Source organism: Rhipicephalus microplus, chromosome 6 (genome assembly GCF_043290135.1).
Source record: "Rhipicephalus microplus isolate Deutch F79 chromosome 6, USDA_Rmic, whole genome shotgun sequence".
Lineage (NCBI taxonomy): Eukaryota > Metazoa > Arthropoda > Arachnida > Ixodida > Ixodidae > Rhipicephalus > Rhipicephalus microplus.
The window spans coordinates 104,641,578-104,657,519 of record NC_134705.1 but is presented as its reverse complement, the minus strand read 5'-3'; the positions used below and the strand labels follow the sequence as shown (position 1 = coordinate 104,657,519).

The 15,942-nt window shown below is 43.4% G+C and overlaps 1 protein-coding gene across 2 annotated transcripts in view; it reads right to left on the bottom strand.

The window, feature by feature from the left end:
* The window catches only part of LOC119185328 (uncharacterized), a 147,465-nt gene that overhangs the window by 111,103 nt on the left and 20,420 nt on the right, over positions 1–15,942 (bottom strand). For both annotated transcript variants that reach the window (XM_075866348.1, XM_075866349.1), the window contains one exon: positions 10,732–10,770. In XM_075866348.1, coding sequence (XP_075722463.1) covers positions 10,732–10,770 — 39 coding nt within the window. The remainder of the gene's footprint in view (positions 1–10,731; positions 10,771–15,942) is intronic.

The following is a 15,942-nucleotide window of genomic DNA, read 5'->3' as shown; positions in this document are numbered from 1 at the left end:
GATAGCGTGGTTCAAGAGGAATTGTGGGGAATACTGGACACACTAGGCGTGGAACATGTAGTCACTAATCTTTTAAAGGATATCTATTAAGGTGACAAGGTAGTTATAAAGTGGGGAAAACAGGTATCCAAGCCTGCAGAGGTAAAGCGGGGGCTTAGGCAGGGGTGTCCCCTGTCACCCTTATCATTCATGATGTACCTACAAGGATTAGAGGCCAAATTAGAGGGAAGTGGACTGGGCTTCAACCTCTCTTTAGTCAAACAAGGAAAACTCATTTATCAGGCACTACCAGCATTAATGTACGCAGATGATATAGTGCTCATGGCCAACAACAAAGAAGATTTGCAGAGATTGGTGGACATCTGCGGTAATGAAGGAGATAGGTTAGATTTTAGATTCAGTAAGGAAAAATCAGCAGTCATGATTTTCAATGACAACGAAGGTAGTGAGCTTAGAATACAGCAGGTCACGCTAGAGATAACAGATAAATACAAATATCTGGGCGTATCGATAAGCAATGGGACCAAGTACCTGAGGGAACAGGAAATATACGTGACGACTAAAGGTAACAGGAATGCAGCAGTGATGAAAAATAGGGCACTGTGGAATTACAATAGGTATGATGTTGTGAGAGGAATATGGAAAGGGGTCATGGTTCCTGGGCTGACGTTTGGCAATACAGTCTTGGGCATGAGATCAGAAGTTCAAGCAAGATTAGAAATTAAGGAACGTGGAATAGGTAGGCTTGCTTTGGGAGCTCGCGGGATTACACGAAATCAGGGAGTACAAGGTGATATGCGATGGACATCATTTGAGGGCAGGGAAGCTAGCAGCAAGATAAAATTTAAGAATTGATTGAGAGAAATGAGGGAGTAGCGTTGGGCTTGGAAGGTTTTCAGCTACTTGTACATGAAGAATGTCGATACGAAATGAAGGAAGCGAACCAGGAAATTGACTGGTAAGTACTTAGAAAACAGCAGGTGGCCAAACCAAAAAGAACTCTCAGTTAAGAAGAAAGTGAAGGAAACAGAGACTTACATGTGGAGAATGGGCATGATTAAGAAGTCTGCACTGGAGATCTATCGAACTTTTAAGCAGTAAATTGCCAAGGAAAGGATCTATGATAATACTCGGGGTATTTCTCTACTGTTTGAGGCCAGGACGGGAGTACAGCGAACCAAGACCTACCGGGCCAAATACGAAGGGTAGACACAGTATGCAGTGGGTGTGGAGAGGAAGAAGAAACTGCCGAACACTTGATAATGTTCTGTAAAGGGCTTCACCCTATAGTTCAGGATGATGGCGCAGAGTTTTTCAAAGCACTGGGGTTTAGGGACCGGGAGGTCAAAATAGACTTTAGGCGGTTAGACTTAACTAGAAGGAGGTTGTCTGATTGGTGGCTAAAGTCTAGGCACGAGTGAAAATTAAACTCTTCACTGCAAAGCACGAATCTTCAAACTCACTTTTCAAAGAAAAAAAATAAATCTAGTTTTTGGCTCATTAAGTATTACGGCTTGGTGGCGCTAGCCACCGCCCGAACTAAAGAAGGGTAAACCCATATCCAACCATCCATCCATCCATCCATCCATCCAACGATACCACAACGCAAAGAAGAATGTCGTCTTCCTCAAAATGCCCGCCACTGTAAGCACCTTCACGTTACAGTGATATCTCACTATTTATCTGCCTTTTTTTCCTTTAAAATACTTTTGGTGTAATATAGGAATTCACAAGGAATATTTTGATGTCAATTGCTCTAGAAAAAACCGAAAAGAAGTACTTATTTTTCGTTCATGCTGTGTTTCGCACACATATGTTGCCGTCAGGAATACGGTGCTCCTGAATTTCACGGATTGGTATGTGGGGATGCTTTTCGTTCGCTTCGTTTTATAAAACGCCGCGGTTTACCATAAAAGAACTTTTGATTTCTAATGCAACAAAATTTCTCTCTGCAGGCATGGATTAACGGACACCGAAATACAGAGAATTTTGTTTGACTGGCCAATTAGGAGCGAATGCTTCGATTTGAAAAGCTCCGATGATGACCAGGCGGAAAGGACCGCAAGTCAACATTGCAATGGGACAGATTCGTCTAGCTTGTCAGACACCGACGGTCTTGATGTCGAAGAGTCCACTACTGTAAATAACAATATAAAAAAAGACCTGGAATTGGGTAAAGAAGGACCTTGACATCAACGAAGGCTTTCCTACTAGCATTCTAACTCCAAAAGTCTCTGCGGCAGAGACTAAAACGCCTGTGAGTATGTTTACCAAGCTGGTGGTGGTAGAGAATTTGATCGAACATCTTACGTTCGAAACGAACCGATTCCGGGTCCAGAGCAACCGTACGAGAGTAAAACCTGTGACGCTTGAAGAAACGAGGAAATTTCTCGGTATGGTCCTGTACATGTCCGAAGTGTCCATGCCTTTCAGGCGCATGGGCTGGTCCCGGTTATTGCGCCAATCCCGCATTGCGGACTGCATGCCAAAAAAATCTCACTTTTCAACGCGTGCAACAACGACACCGAGAAGAAAAAGGAAGAAGATGGCTACGACAAGCTTTACAAGGTCCATTCGTTGCTCAACTGGCTGAATTATAATTTACAGGGTGCTGTGGAAATGTAAGGTTGCCTTGCTGTGGATGAAATGATAATACCATTCAAAGACTAACACAGCCTCAAGGAGTACATAAAAAAAGCCTAAAAAGTGGGGCTAGAAAGTGTGGACACTGGCTGGAAGATCCAGCTATGTCTACAAAGTTGAGTTTTGCGGAGATAATTTAGTCATTGACCTAACGGATTTGTCAAATAACATCGGAGCAAGGGGAAAAAATTGTTGCGCGACTCTCTGAGAGCTGTGAACGGAAAGAAATCTTTTGTGACAACTTCTTCGCTTCAGCAGATCTTCTAGTGGAAATGAAGCGTAGCGGATTAGGATGCACAGCCACCATGAGTAATGGCAGAATTGAACGCTGCCCCGTAAAAACCGAAAAATGTCTGAAGGGGGAAGGCCGAGGATCCTTTGATTTCCGATCAGAAAAGGACAGTGGTATTATTATTTGTCACTGGCATGACAACCGCAGCGTCATGATTGGATCGTAAACCCATAGTGTAGGTCCTGCGGGAGTTTGCCGGTGATACGACAAAAAAAAACAAAAACATACACTGAAGTTTCTCGACCAAGCTTGGTAAGAGTATACAACCAAAGGATGGGTGGTGTCGACAGAGCAAACCAGCTGCTTTCTTTCTACCGCAATGAGTTGAACACGAAAAAGTAGCCCAAGAGGATAATTTTTCACTTGCTAGACCTCTAGACCTTGCTGTTGTGAACAGCTGGTTGTCGTACCGCGCCATAAAGGATTCGAAAATCCAGCTCGCAGAATTGAAGCTTCAGGTCACCTTTGGGCTAATTAAGTCGGAAACGTCACACGAAGCGCCCCTCTATGACCGTATTCTGACCAAAATTTGGCTGTCGAACCGAGCTTCGGGTGTACCTACTTTCGTCAGGTGATGGAGTAAATCATCTGTCTGTCAAAGTGCCACTGAAAAGTGCCCCAAAGTGCAAGCTACCGCAGTGTTCACGGAGAACAAAGCTCGAGTGTAAGATGTGTAAGGTGTGCCTGTGCGTCGAAGAAGATGGACCAGTAAACTGCTTTGAAAGGTTCGACACTGCGTGACTTCGTGTTCCTAGCGTACAAATATGTGTACGTTCATTTTCTTCAATAAATAAGGCTTGTTGAAGGACACATAGTTTTTCCTGTGTTTTTTGGCACACTTTAATACAGAGTCAGCCAATAAACGCTTGCTGTTGTGCCTACGAACAGAATGGGATACAAAGGGTTAAAATTGATGTTACAAAGGGTTAAAATTGATGTTTATAATTTGCCTAATGATATTACAATAACAAATATGCAAATTGAAACTTAGAGCCGCACTTGTTTTGTTTCACCAAGATAGCTGCAAACAGCATTAAAGGCATTGCTGTGGCTGTAGCTCAGAACCGAAGCACCAAAAAAGAGTATATTCTCAATGGTGAAGAGCAGCCCCAGGTTAGCAAATGGCATGTCAAGCAGACGTTTTCCTAATAGAGTGTAACGAAGACATGACAAAAAGTAATGGTCTATTGATTCCAGATCTGTACAAAAGCTGCATAGGGGAGACATTTCCAGACCAGCCCTGTGTGAATTTAGATTCAAAGCGGGCACACGACATCGCAGTCTTGTTAGCATGACTTCTAGTTGTCTAGGATGACACCAGCCGGATTTCCATTGAAATTTCAAATGTCTGAATTCAGTGCATGGTGTTACTGATTCTATGACATCAGCCCTGAGGGCAAATTTTCGATATTTCATAGCCGTTATACTGCGCAGCACCGGAAGCACAGAGACTATTGGGTCATTTAATGTCATTCAAGCTAGTGAGTTCGCCATTTCATTTAACACTAACCCGCAATGTCTAGGCACCCATAATAGTTTTGAGAGCTTAAGCTGTGGAGGAATTAGCGTAAGGAATGTGCTTAAGGCATATGATTGGAATGAAGCTGTCAGTGACGTACATACAGACAGGAAGTCTGTAATCAATATTGCAGTGTGGGCGTCCAAAGTAAGTTTTTGTAGTGCTAGAACAATTGCCAAAAGTTAAGCTTCAAAAAACGGTGTAAAGTCTGGTAGTCTTACTGAAAACGACCAGTCAAGTGAAGTAGAGTAAGTACCTACTCCTGCCTTCCCATCTATTACTGAAGCATAAATGGCTATTACATTATTTGTTTCCACGTGTGCAAGGTAATCTTGCAAGCGGCTATTCAGGTCTCAGTGTGATTGCAATTCAGGCTAACAGGGGAAAATGTCATCGTATTTTATGATGAGAATTTGATTTGACTCGCTTGCTGCTGGTATATCTCGAATTTTTACGTTTATTCTGTCTAGTTGCTTCTGGACAAAATAATTTGTGGTGTATGAAAACGTGGCCAATGAGCAAGAAAGAAAGAGTCTGGGTCGTTAATGAATACATATTCTGATCGTCTTACCGAATAGCTATAAAATTTTAGATAAGCCTGAACCGTCAGGTTACGGAATCGACAAGGCAAGGTTGGTAAGCGCACCTCCTGGAACAAAACATTGTTCGCAACAAACTTAGGGAGCCCTACCCATAGTCGCAGGGCCTCAGACTCAAAACAATCAAAGCTTTAATCTGATAAGCTGGGCCACTTGAGAATAACACACATCCAAATTCTAGAAGGGGACGCATATATGCAGGAAAAAGACTACAACGACTTTTTTTACTTTTTCCCTCGGCCAAGGACACACGCGCTGCTTCGTTGTCGCCACTACTGGCACATACGCGCGGCATTATTCCCTGTTGAAAAAAAAACATCGCCCCGATGTTAAACATTCGAGAAGCAAGGCGAAACGAAACAAAACTGCAAAGATAGTCACTGAAAGTAAGGTTTCATCCGAAGCGCGTGGACAATTTCTGGTGAATGTCTGCGGCGCTTCGAACACTGCACGCCTTGACGGCACTGATGCGTCGCAGAACCTTGTTGAACCACCTCTTCGTTGACGGCACTGATGCGTCGCAGAACCTTGTAGGGTCTGAAATATCTTCGCAACAACTTTTCGAAGAGCCCACGCTGACGAATAGGGGTCCAGACCCATACATTGTCGTCCACATTGTATATGACGGGTCTGTGCTGGAGGTTGCTATGTTCGGCATCGTCGTCTTGTTGTTTGGTGATTCGCAACCTGGCAAGTTGTCTGGCATCTTCTGCTAGCTGGGTAAACTCTTCGGCGTTCATCTCATTGATATCATTCTTATGAGGGAGCATTGCGTGTAACATAGTCCTAACCTAGCATCCGTAAAGGTGACTGAAGAGTGTCTTCCGAGTAGTCTCCGTCTACACTTGCCTGCAACAGAAACTCTTGCACAACGGCCGAGTCGCCTCTGCACAACGGTACGCGCTCGCCTCCCTCCACAGACAGTGACCTTCATAGAGCTCGTCTCAGTGCCACCAGTCGCCGACTGTGACTATGTTCTGACCTCTATCCCCGATGTCCTCATAAACCGCGGCATTACATTAGCGCACGCCATTCTGTCCGTCGCAGGAAATTCCACGTGGCTCCCAGTTGTGAACTTCAGCTTGACACCTCAAGTGTTGCCACAAGGGATTGCTTTGGCATTACTCTGCACCTTAGAAGACAATGCGAAAAATGTTTTCACGATGGCCGCTTCTTCTGACCCCCATGCTCAACATCAATCTGCCACTTGCTCCGACAGTGCTATTAAGCCGATGATTGCTTCCTACTTAACGCCGCAGCAGACTGATGAGCTCTACCAGGTTCTTCTCTCCTATATCGACGTTTTTGACCTCAGCGGCTGTCTGTTGGAGAAAGCTGCTGGTATGACCCACCACATAAACACTGGTCACGAACATACTATTCAAAGGCGTCCATATCGGGTGTCGGCGACCGAGCGTCACGTTATCCAAAGTGAAGTCAATAAAATGCTCTGCAAGAATATCATTGAGCCATTAAGCAGTCCTTGGGCTTCTCCTGTAGTACTAGTACGCAAGAAAGACAATGCATGGCGTTTCTGCGTTGATTATCGACACCTTAATAAAAATACCAAAAAGGACGTGTACCCCCTCTCACGAATAGATGATGCGCTTAATTGCGTTCATGCGTCCCACTATTTTTCCTCCATAGACCTTCGTTCCGGCTACTGGCAGATAGAGGTAGATGAAATCGACCGTGAAAAGACGGCATTCGTCACCCCCGATGGTCTATATCTGTTCAATGTCACGCCCTTTGGCCTTTGTAACGCTCCAGCCTCCTTCGAACGAATGATGAACTCCCTGCTCAGAGGATTCAAATGGTCCACCTGTTCGTGCTACTTAGACGACGTCATCGTCTTTTCACCAACATTTGAAACTTATATAGAGCTCTCAGCCATCTTGGGAATCTTCCGTCGCACTGGCCTGCAACTCAATTCTTCAAAATGTCACTTTGGACGCCATCAAATTACAGTATTTGGCCATTTAGTAGACGCCAACGGCGTACAACCATACCCAGCAAAAATCAGCGCCATAAAAAACTTCCCTTTACCACAATCTGCGAAGAATGAATGCAGATTTACTGGACTTTGTTCCTACTTCCGACGCTTCGTGAAACATTTTGCGCATATAGCGAGGCTACTTACGCACTCCTCAAGAAAGACGTCCCGTTTTCATGGGGCTCCGAAGTGGCTTCTGCGTTCTCGACTCTCATCACTCTTCTCACTACTCCGAATCTGGCACACTTCAACTTTGCTGCCCCTACGGAAATCCGAACAGATGCAAGTGGACATGGCATTGGTGCAGTGCAGGCTCAGAAACAACATGATCATGATTGCGTTATTGCATATGCCAGCTGCCTTCTATGCGCCCCTGAACGTAACTATTCGATCACAAAGCGTGAGTGCTTGGCTCTTGTATGGGCAGTGGCGAAATTTCAACCTTACCTATACGGACGCCCAATTTCGGTAGTTACCGACAACCACGCACTCTGCTGGCTCAACTCTGAAAGATCCATTAGGCCGCCTGGGTCACTGTACTTTGCGCCTGCAAGATTTTTCCTATTCGGTGGTATACAAATCTGGCCGCCTACATCATGATGCCGATTGCATCTCCCGATACCCTGTCACGATCCTGGGGACACTGACGAGCCCACGGAGAACTCTATCTTGTAAGTGGCCGACTTTCTTAGTATTGGGGAAGAACAGAAACGCGGTCCAGTGCTGCTTGACATCATCAGCCGTGTCGAATTCTCCCCAAATGACGCTTTCGTCCGCTACATTGTCATTCAATATGGTGTGCTATACCGTCGCAATTTCCGACCAGACGGGCCCGACCTTCTCATTGTTGTGCCTAAGCATTTGAGCCGCTGTGTTCTCACCAAGCTTCACGACGCTCCCAGCGGCTGGACACCTTGGCGTACCCCGAACGTAAGAGCGCGTCCGGCGCCGTTTCTTCTGGGCAGGCCTTGCTCGCACGGTACGCCGATACATCGCCACGTGTTACCAATTCCAACGTCATAAACCACAATTGTTGCTACCCGCTGGCCATCTTCAACCAATTGACATACCCGCGGAACTATTTTAATATGTTGGATTAGACCTGCTTGGTCCTTTTCCCACATTGGGAAACAAATTGGGAAACAAATGGGAAACCAACATTGGGAAACAAATGGATTACAGTTATTACAGACTACGCTACACGCTACGCTGTTACGCGAGCTCTACCGACCAGCTGTGCAACAGACGTCACTGGCTTCTTGTTACGGGACGTTATATTGATTCACAGTGCTCCGAGACAGCTTCTCACAGACCGTGGCCGTACAATTCTATCCCATGTCATCGCCGACATTCTGCGTTCTTGTTCCACGCAACATACACTGACAACCGCTTACCATCCTCAAAAAAATGGCCTCACGGAACGATTTAACCGTACTCTAACAAATATGCTCGCTATGTACGTGTCGCCCGACCACCGAGACTGGGACCTTGCCTAACCCTACGCAACTTTAGCGTATAATTCCTCCCGTCACGACACAGCGGGCTTTTCGCCATTTTACTTATTGTACTGAAGAGAGCCAATTTTACCACTGGACACAGTTATCTCAGCTCACACCTCGTCCACCAGCGAGTATTCACGCGACGCGATAGCGCGAGCCGATCATGCCCGTCAGCTCGCTCGCTCTCAGCTGATGGCGTCGCAAACCAACCAATGCGGTCGGTACGATGCGGAACACAGAGACGTACATTTCGCTCCCGGTGCCCTCGTTTTACTCTGATCCCCTCATCGTAGGCTAGGCCTATCAGAAACACTTCAATCTGATTACACGGGGTCCTACCGTATATTGCTTCAAGTAACACCTCTCACCTACGAGATAAGCCCCATTTATTCATCATCATCTGCTGTGCGGTCCAGTGATATTGTACACGTCTCGCGAATCAAGCCCTACAAAAATGCGTCAGATAATGATTGACCTTTGAAGCACCGGGGCGGTGTCTCCGCCGCCGGGGGTCATGCTACGTTCCAGTGCAGGAAGTTGAAGAAGAGAAAGCATATAGACGCGCGAGCTAATCTCTGTGGCTGGCGCTGCTCGCTTAACCGCCTGTAAATACATCTCTGACTACCCCTCCGAGTCGGTCTCCTTCTCGTAACAATATGGACCCTCTCCGCTGCATTTTGCCGCTGGCATCGGGGTCACCGTCACTCACCGTATATGTATGCGTATCTATATTTATATGAACGCGAGAAAAAAAAATACTGAGACGAATAATCTGGCATGTGGGATCGAGCGTGGGACTTCTGCATCATGAAAGCGAGACTTTTTTAACCCCTAAACTCGAGAGGAGCATCTTCTTCAACGATCAAATGGCAAGCTATTTATATCTACCACTTACCGCTGCTGACGAGAAGCTCGGGGGAGCTATCGTGTTTTCAGCATGACCAGCAAAGTGGTGCTATTGGCGTGCGTCGCCACATTGTCACGATGCAGTGGTCCGTGCTCTCATCTCTCATGCATGATTTGCCCCGCGCAGGGAATGGGGTAAACGTTCCCTCACGCGCTCTTATCTCATGGTGGGGAAAATCGTACACTTTGGCTGGCCTCGGGCTTTTCATAGAACAATTATGATGTCGTTACCAGGCACAGGAAGGTCACTGCAGTCGTTGCACAGGCTCTGTTGGCGAAAAATCCGCGCTATTTAGACACAGCAAAGTAACAACTGAGACACCTAATCTTGTACATTTGTGCCTGTGAGTATGGTTCAGGTTGTCATTTGGGCGTGGACTTCGAGGGGAACATCCAAATCGCTTAGCCATTTTGTGTGCGACCTACCGTTTTGTTGCTTTCACATTCATTTTTTTCGCGTTTGCAGCAACACTGTGACTTTTTTTTCAATCTTGTCATTGAACTATCAAAACAAACGTCCCTGCATTTATGGACCCATGAATATTGAGCAGCCGAGAGTCTGCAACCGATGCCTCTGCGGAATAAATAATTATTTAGAAACGTAATGGCTTGAACTATGCAATCATTTTTAAAGTAACATCCGTCACACTTTTTGTCAGCCTTTGTGAACCGTCACCAATAAGCTACCCTGGCGTGAACATTTTAATGGAGTAAATGTAGCGCATTTGTAACGCTCATTATAAATATATATATCTTTGTGTTCAACAAACGTTGTTAACTTGTGCATATTGGTCGCACGTCTGTCACTGCAAGCGAAAACAAATAAACGTCAACCCCAGGACGCATTTACCCTTCATGCACAGTTTTGTCAAAACAAGACTTCGTGAAAGCCCTCTGCTAGTGCATACTCTTGTATTTGAATTTTATCACTTAAGCCTTGCCGCACAGACGGCATGGCACGAAATATTGGCAAAAGTTCGCGAAGAACTTTCTGTGATTGCACACATGGTGTGCAATCACAGAAAGCTTAACGTTGGCTCACATACTAATGAGAACGATGACTGTTTTTCACAAGACCGACAGTTGTTTCTGTTACGATTGTTTTACTCTTCTGCTTTAAACAAGTAATGCATACTTTTTTTAGGTAACACAACACTAATAGCAGTGTGATTGTCCGCTAAAGTATTGTGAGTGAAGACTCAATATCACAATTAAGACATTGTGGAACCCTTATTTAACCAGAAAAAGTAACGTGGTTCATCTTGGGATGAAATACTCACCCCACTTGGACCAGGAATTAGGTGCGAGGACGGTGAAAACTGAAAATAGTGTTGAACTAAAATTTAATATGAGGAACGCCTATATGTTCAGAAGAAAAATTGTGTATATCATTTTGACATCGTTATCCACAATTTTATCGTGAGATTTTTCTAGTTACCCCGATTATACAAAATCTTAGTTTCTGCGAGGTTGTTTCAGGTTGTACGCGGTGTGTTTTAAAACAGTACAAGGTTGAAATTTCGGAAACAGAAGCATCGCAGTAGCCTTTGAAAGTTAGTGGCCTTTTAAAGGCACTGCAGCGCCTAATGCAATATGTTCTAAAGTAGGATGGGGCTACCTCAATGAACTACGCTTTAATTTCTACGTTATGGAACATGCATCGATTCCGTAGTTTTGTGCACGTAATTTTACTGCTGCGATTATTCAAATGCGATGCTGCTAAAATTTCTTGTCAGTTGCAGGTACTAGTTTTTCATTTTGAGTACTTGTTTTGGTTCACTCTGAGAATATGTGCATTTTATATGTATATAAGGCCAGTTTAACTCACTCTGGTATGTTTTAATGATGAAAAAAGCATTCGGGTACTCACTTGTTACCGTCTTTAAAAACTAGTATACTGCACACATGGTGGAATAACTACTTGTTCGTCTGCTGAAACTTTCAATATGTTCCGATCAAGCTCCCAAGCCAAGTACGAGAAGACGCACCACGTGGCTTTCCTTATTTCAATACATAAGTATAGCATAAGCATTGCTAAAAGCTCTACAGATTTTTCTGTTCTACTTACCAAAGTAACTGAGACAGAAACGTTGGTGTGTTGTGTCATTAGGGTTCTTGTTTTTGTAGCATAAAGGAAGTTCACAGCACGAAGTTTTTGTTTGCGGAATCAGCCACATTGAGACAATTACTTGAATTGTCGCTTCAATGCTAAGTAGTGATTTGTGGGAAAGACATGGCTTGAAGGAATGAAAGAGACTCATCTTGTTCAGTAATACGCCTTCTGTTTTGCCTAGGAATCCACAATCAAAACCTGCTCTGTTGCTGGCCTCACAGTCACCGTACTCTAGTGTTGATGCGTAGATCGAGAGGTAAAGCCATATCCACTAGTCTGGGCCTTGGGTTTCATGAGATATAAATCGATGCTGTTTAGATTTATCTGCTTTTGAAGAGGACACTGGGGGTCAAATTTTCTGAGAGGCCTTCACTACACCATTCGTCATAAACGAACCGCTTAATTTAGACATAAACCTACCAAAAAAGTATCAATTGTTTTACACCTCATGAAATTACTGTTCCAGTCGGTACGCCTTCATTATTTTTCACTTCAATAATGGCCCCGCATTGTCTGAAGGTGTTACATCAGAAATGTACAAGCGGAAAATAACCACGTCTTCATTACAACAGCACAGTCCATCTCTACACTGTGTGTTCCGCTGACCAATAGTTCTTGCAAATAAAGAGTTAACAAACAGGTTTGTTCTGGCACGGTACACACGTTTCTTAAAAGGGCAGTTCAAAGCTCGCTTCGCGTTTAATTTTCCTACGACTTTTGTTTCACCATACTTTTTCATGGCGAACCTAACAAACGAAGTTTTATATATTTTTCAGCTTATCGTGTAAGTTTTTATTATAAATAATGTATGAGTAAACGCCCTGAAAGCATGATATGATTATGACAGACGCTGTTTCGGAAAGTTCCGGAAATTTTAACCACCTCGGTTTCTTATCGTGTACCCGAATCTCAGCACATGGGCCTAGAGCATTTTCACTTCCAACAGAAATTCAGCCGCCACAGCATAGATATTTTTGTCTGAGCTTGGTTCCAGAGAGCGCAGACGTGTATAACACAAGTTAAAAATGGCGTTTTAGCGGCAAATAATCCAAATTCTACTGAATAAAAGTGAGTGCTCTACCAGTTTTAGGAATGACGTCGTGCACATGAGGGAACCGTGGGCAGTCGAGTGATAACGTAACGTCTGACTGATATATGGAGTTTACCTTACCAAAATCACCATATATATATATATATATATATATATATATATATATATATATATATATATATATATATATATATATATATATATATATATATATATATATATATATATATATAGTCTAGTAGATCCTCCGTGAGCGGTCACAACGTGGTTTATTTCGACGTTTCGGCCTAGAGTCTGGCCTTCATCAGGAATAACGATACAGTTTGTCGGTGCTCAGCTTTATACAATCTCAAATCAGAGGGCAAGGAAAGAGGAAAAAAAAAGAAAGAAAAAAGAAAAGAAAAGGAAAGAAAAAAAAAGGAAGAAAAAAGAGAAAAATAATATATGGTGGACGCCCCTGGGGTGCCCCCCTTCCACTTTTTCCTCCACTTCCCCCCCATCTCTCTCCCCCCTCTCCCCTTCACCTTTCTGATGTCAGCGGTCTGTGTATGTTTCCGTTCACTAGCGCATTCCTCCCGATCAGACGGCCCCTCCTGGCACTGGCGGTTCGGTGTGGGGCAAAAAAGAGCTTTTCAGGAAGTCCTAAGCCTTTAACTACTCGGGGTCCGTCTGGACTTAGCACTTCCTTAAACGCTTATAAAGTCTGGTAGAAATGATGCTGCTTGATACATGTTCGTAAATTTCAGCATATTAAATATACCTATCTGCCTCAATTCATGAGTGCCATGATCCTCAACAAGACATTCAAGAACCGGCAATCTATGAAGAAACTACTGATAGACAGTAAAATATTCAATATTTTCGAAGAACAAAATCTCTCCTTGTTGTGGAAGGCTTGGTCAAGTTCTTTCTGGTTTGATATGTGCTACGACAATATGATGATCGCTTTAGCTTGCTATAGTGCGAACTGAGCGATTATTATTAGGTTAGTTGCTCAACAAAAGGTCCAGAAGCTTACTGTTTCTAGTTGCAGAATTTATATATTGTAATAATCGAGAGGTGTTTATGTTATTTTTTTATTTGTCAAATAATATGGCTGTCCATTTTGCATACACCTTTGCCTTCTAAAAATTATTGGTCAGGTAAGCAAAAATCCCATGAGCGTAATAGGCGGTCGACATACCTTCGGCACATTGTCATACGAGAGCTATAGCCTTTTTAATTATGAATTTGGTGGTACATGGAATGATCTAATAACGCCGTTCATGTAATTTTTCAGAGTTGTTGAGCAAAGCGACCAAGCACCAAATTGATTCAACGTCTTGAATATCTATAGCTAGCTTAAGTTACTTCACAGAAAATCTAAAATATCAAAAACACACTTTCATGAGCTGAATTCTGTCCCTCTATTAAGAAAAAAAAGTAAACAGGAAATATTTCCCTGCTCGCAATAGACGACTTCAGCCACAATTTGGTGCCAATTCTTTTGTCAGCCCTGACAGACTCTTTCAGACCAGTGAGTTTGTCTGGTTTGTTTGATAGAAGAGTGAATGCACCATAATTATTGCCTATATTAGATTGGAAAATATTGATAATCCACCTTTTTTCTCATTGGCCTCACTGATGTATGTGGAAACAAGGCAATGGCAGGAACACTAATCATGCTGTAGCCAAGAAAAAAAAGTGATGCAGAACATTTTGTATTACTCTATAAAACAAGTATCTATTGATAATATTTAATTAGTTGCTAACGTGAGGTCATTACTGGCAGCAATATGTTTTTATTTATTCTTCCAGGAAGAAAGAAAACTGATGTTCACGTTTGGTGCCATCATATGCAGTGTTACAGCTTCAATCCTCCCTCAGTTCAGACAAGAGCGTAGGATGAAAATCTAGGCGAATTACACGTTTGATACATCAACACCAGAGTGTTTAAGCTTCAATTCAAGCCTGGCCGACGGCCTCTCCGAACTTGTAACACGTGTTTCAAGCTAAGCGGTTTGTTTGTTATGCTTCTGCAGTTCAGTACAACCCGAACTAGCTCACGGCGCACTCGTTGCACAACATTTCTATGGTATCATTGTTTCTAAATTGGTACAGCGTCTTATTTTTCTTAGCTCAACGTAAATGTCCTACTGTTAACACCGTTTCACGCGACTGCTCTTGCCTGTCACCTTCTGTGAGGTAGTATGCACTGAAATTTCATCTTGGCACTGCATTATAGAATAAAAGATTGTCATATGTTAACACAGTGTGCTTTTTATACAATGTTTATTTATTTGTCTTTATTTATACAGAAATACTCTGCTTTGTCAAAACGCATGTAAGCCCGGGTTCTACAACTCAGAAAAAATTATTCGTCATTATGACAGCACACTTGGTCACAAGAAAACTGATTCCAATGTACTACAGTGTGAACAAAAATTTGTTAGGCCATAAAGTTGCTTAATGCGTTACAATTGTATTTTGAAGTAATGATTGCATGTTATGAATAGATGAAGCGGTGCATTAGGGTGCTTGTCTTTCTTATTGCCAGTCTCTTGATGATGATGATGATGATGATGATGTGTGGTGCTTTGTGGCGCAAGGGCCAATTGATGGCCAAAGAGCGCCATTTCGATGAGTAGAGATGCGGACAATGATATGTTGCGTGGCTGTATAGGGGCCTTAAAATTCCTCGCGATAATGCGGGTAAAAACATAAGTATTAAGATCCTGGCAGTGGCGTGATATGCATAGTAAAAAGGGTGACAAAGGTTTTGATAACAAAAGCATGTAAAAATATTTGGTGCTAGCACAAGTGCCTCATTAGCGCCCTTGTGTCCAAGGGCTGCGAGGCAAGTGCTTTTAAATATAGTCACTGCAGCAGCAACCTCTCTTGAGAGGTCACGCTACACAATGCCTGGGTATATTACATGATAAAAACTGACATCTCTTAAAAAAGCTAGCAATGATTTATGGGTGAAAAGTGGTTCCCTACCGACAAATATTGCGGGGTGTAATGGTATATGTTGTCGGTAGGGTAATGGAAAGTGTTGTCTTCTTAGAGTGTCTAATTGCTTACATTGGATTAAAACGTGAAGAACTGTTAATGCCTCACCACATTTATCACACAATGGTGGATCGCCACCGGACAAAAGATGTGTGTGTGTCGTGTATGTGTGTCCTATCCTGAGTCTTGTTAGTGTTACCTCAGTTAGACGCGATTTTGATACTGGTGGCCAATGGCAAAGGTGTGGCTTGATAACGTGTAGCTTGTTTTGTGTGTGTCTATCCCACTTGATCTGCCAGTAGTCCCTGAGCTTTCGTTTGAGAGACAGCTTAAGAT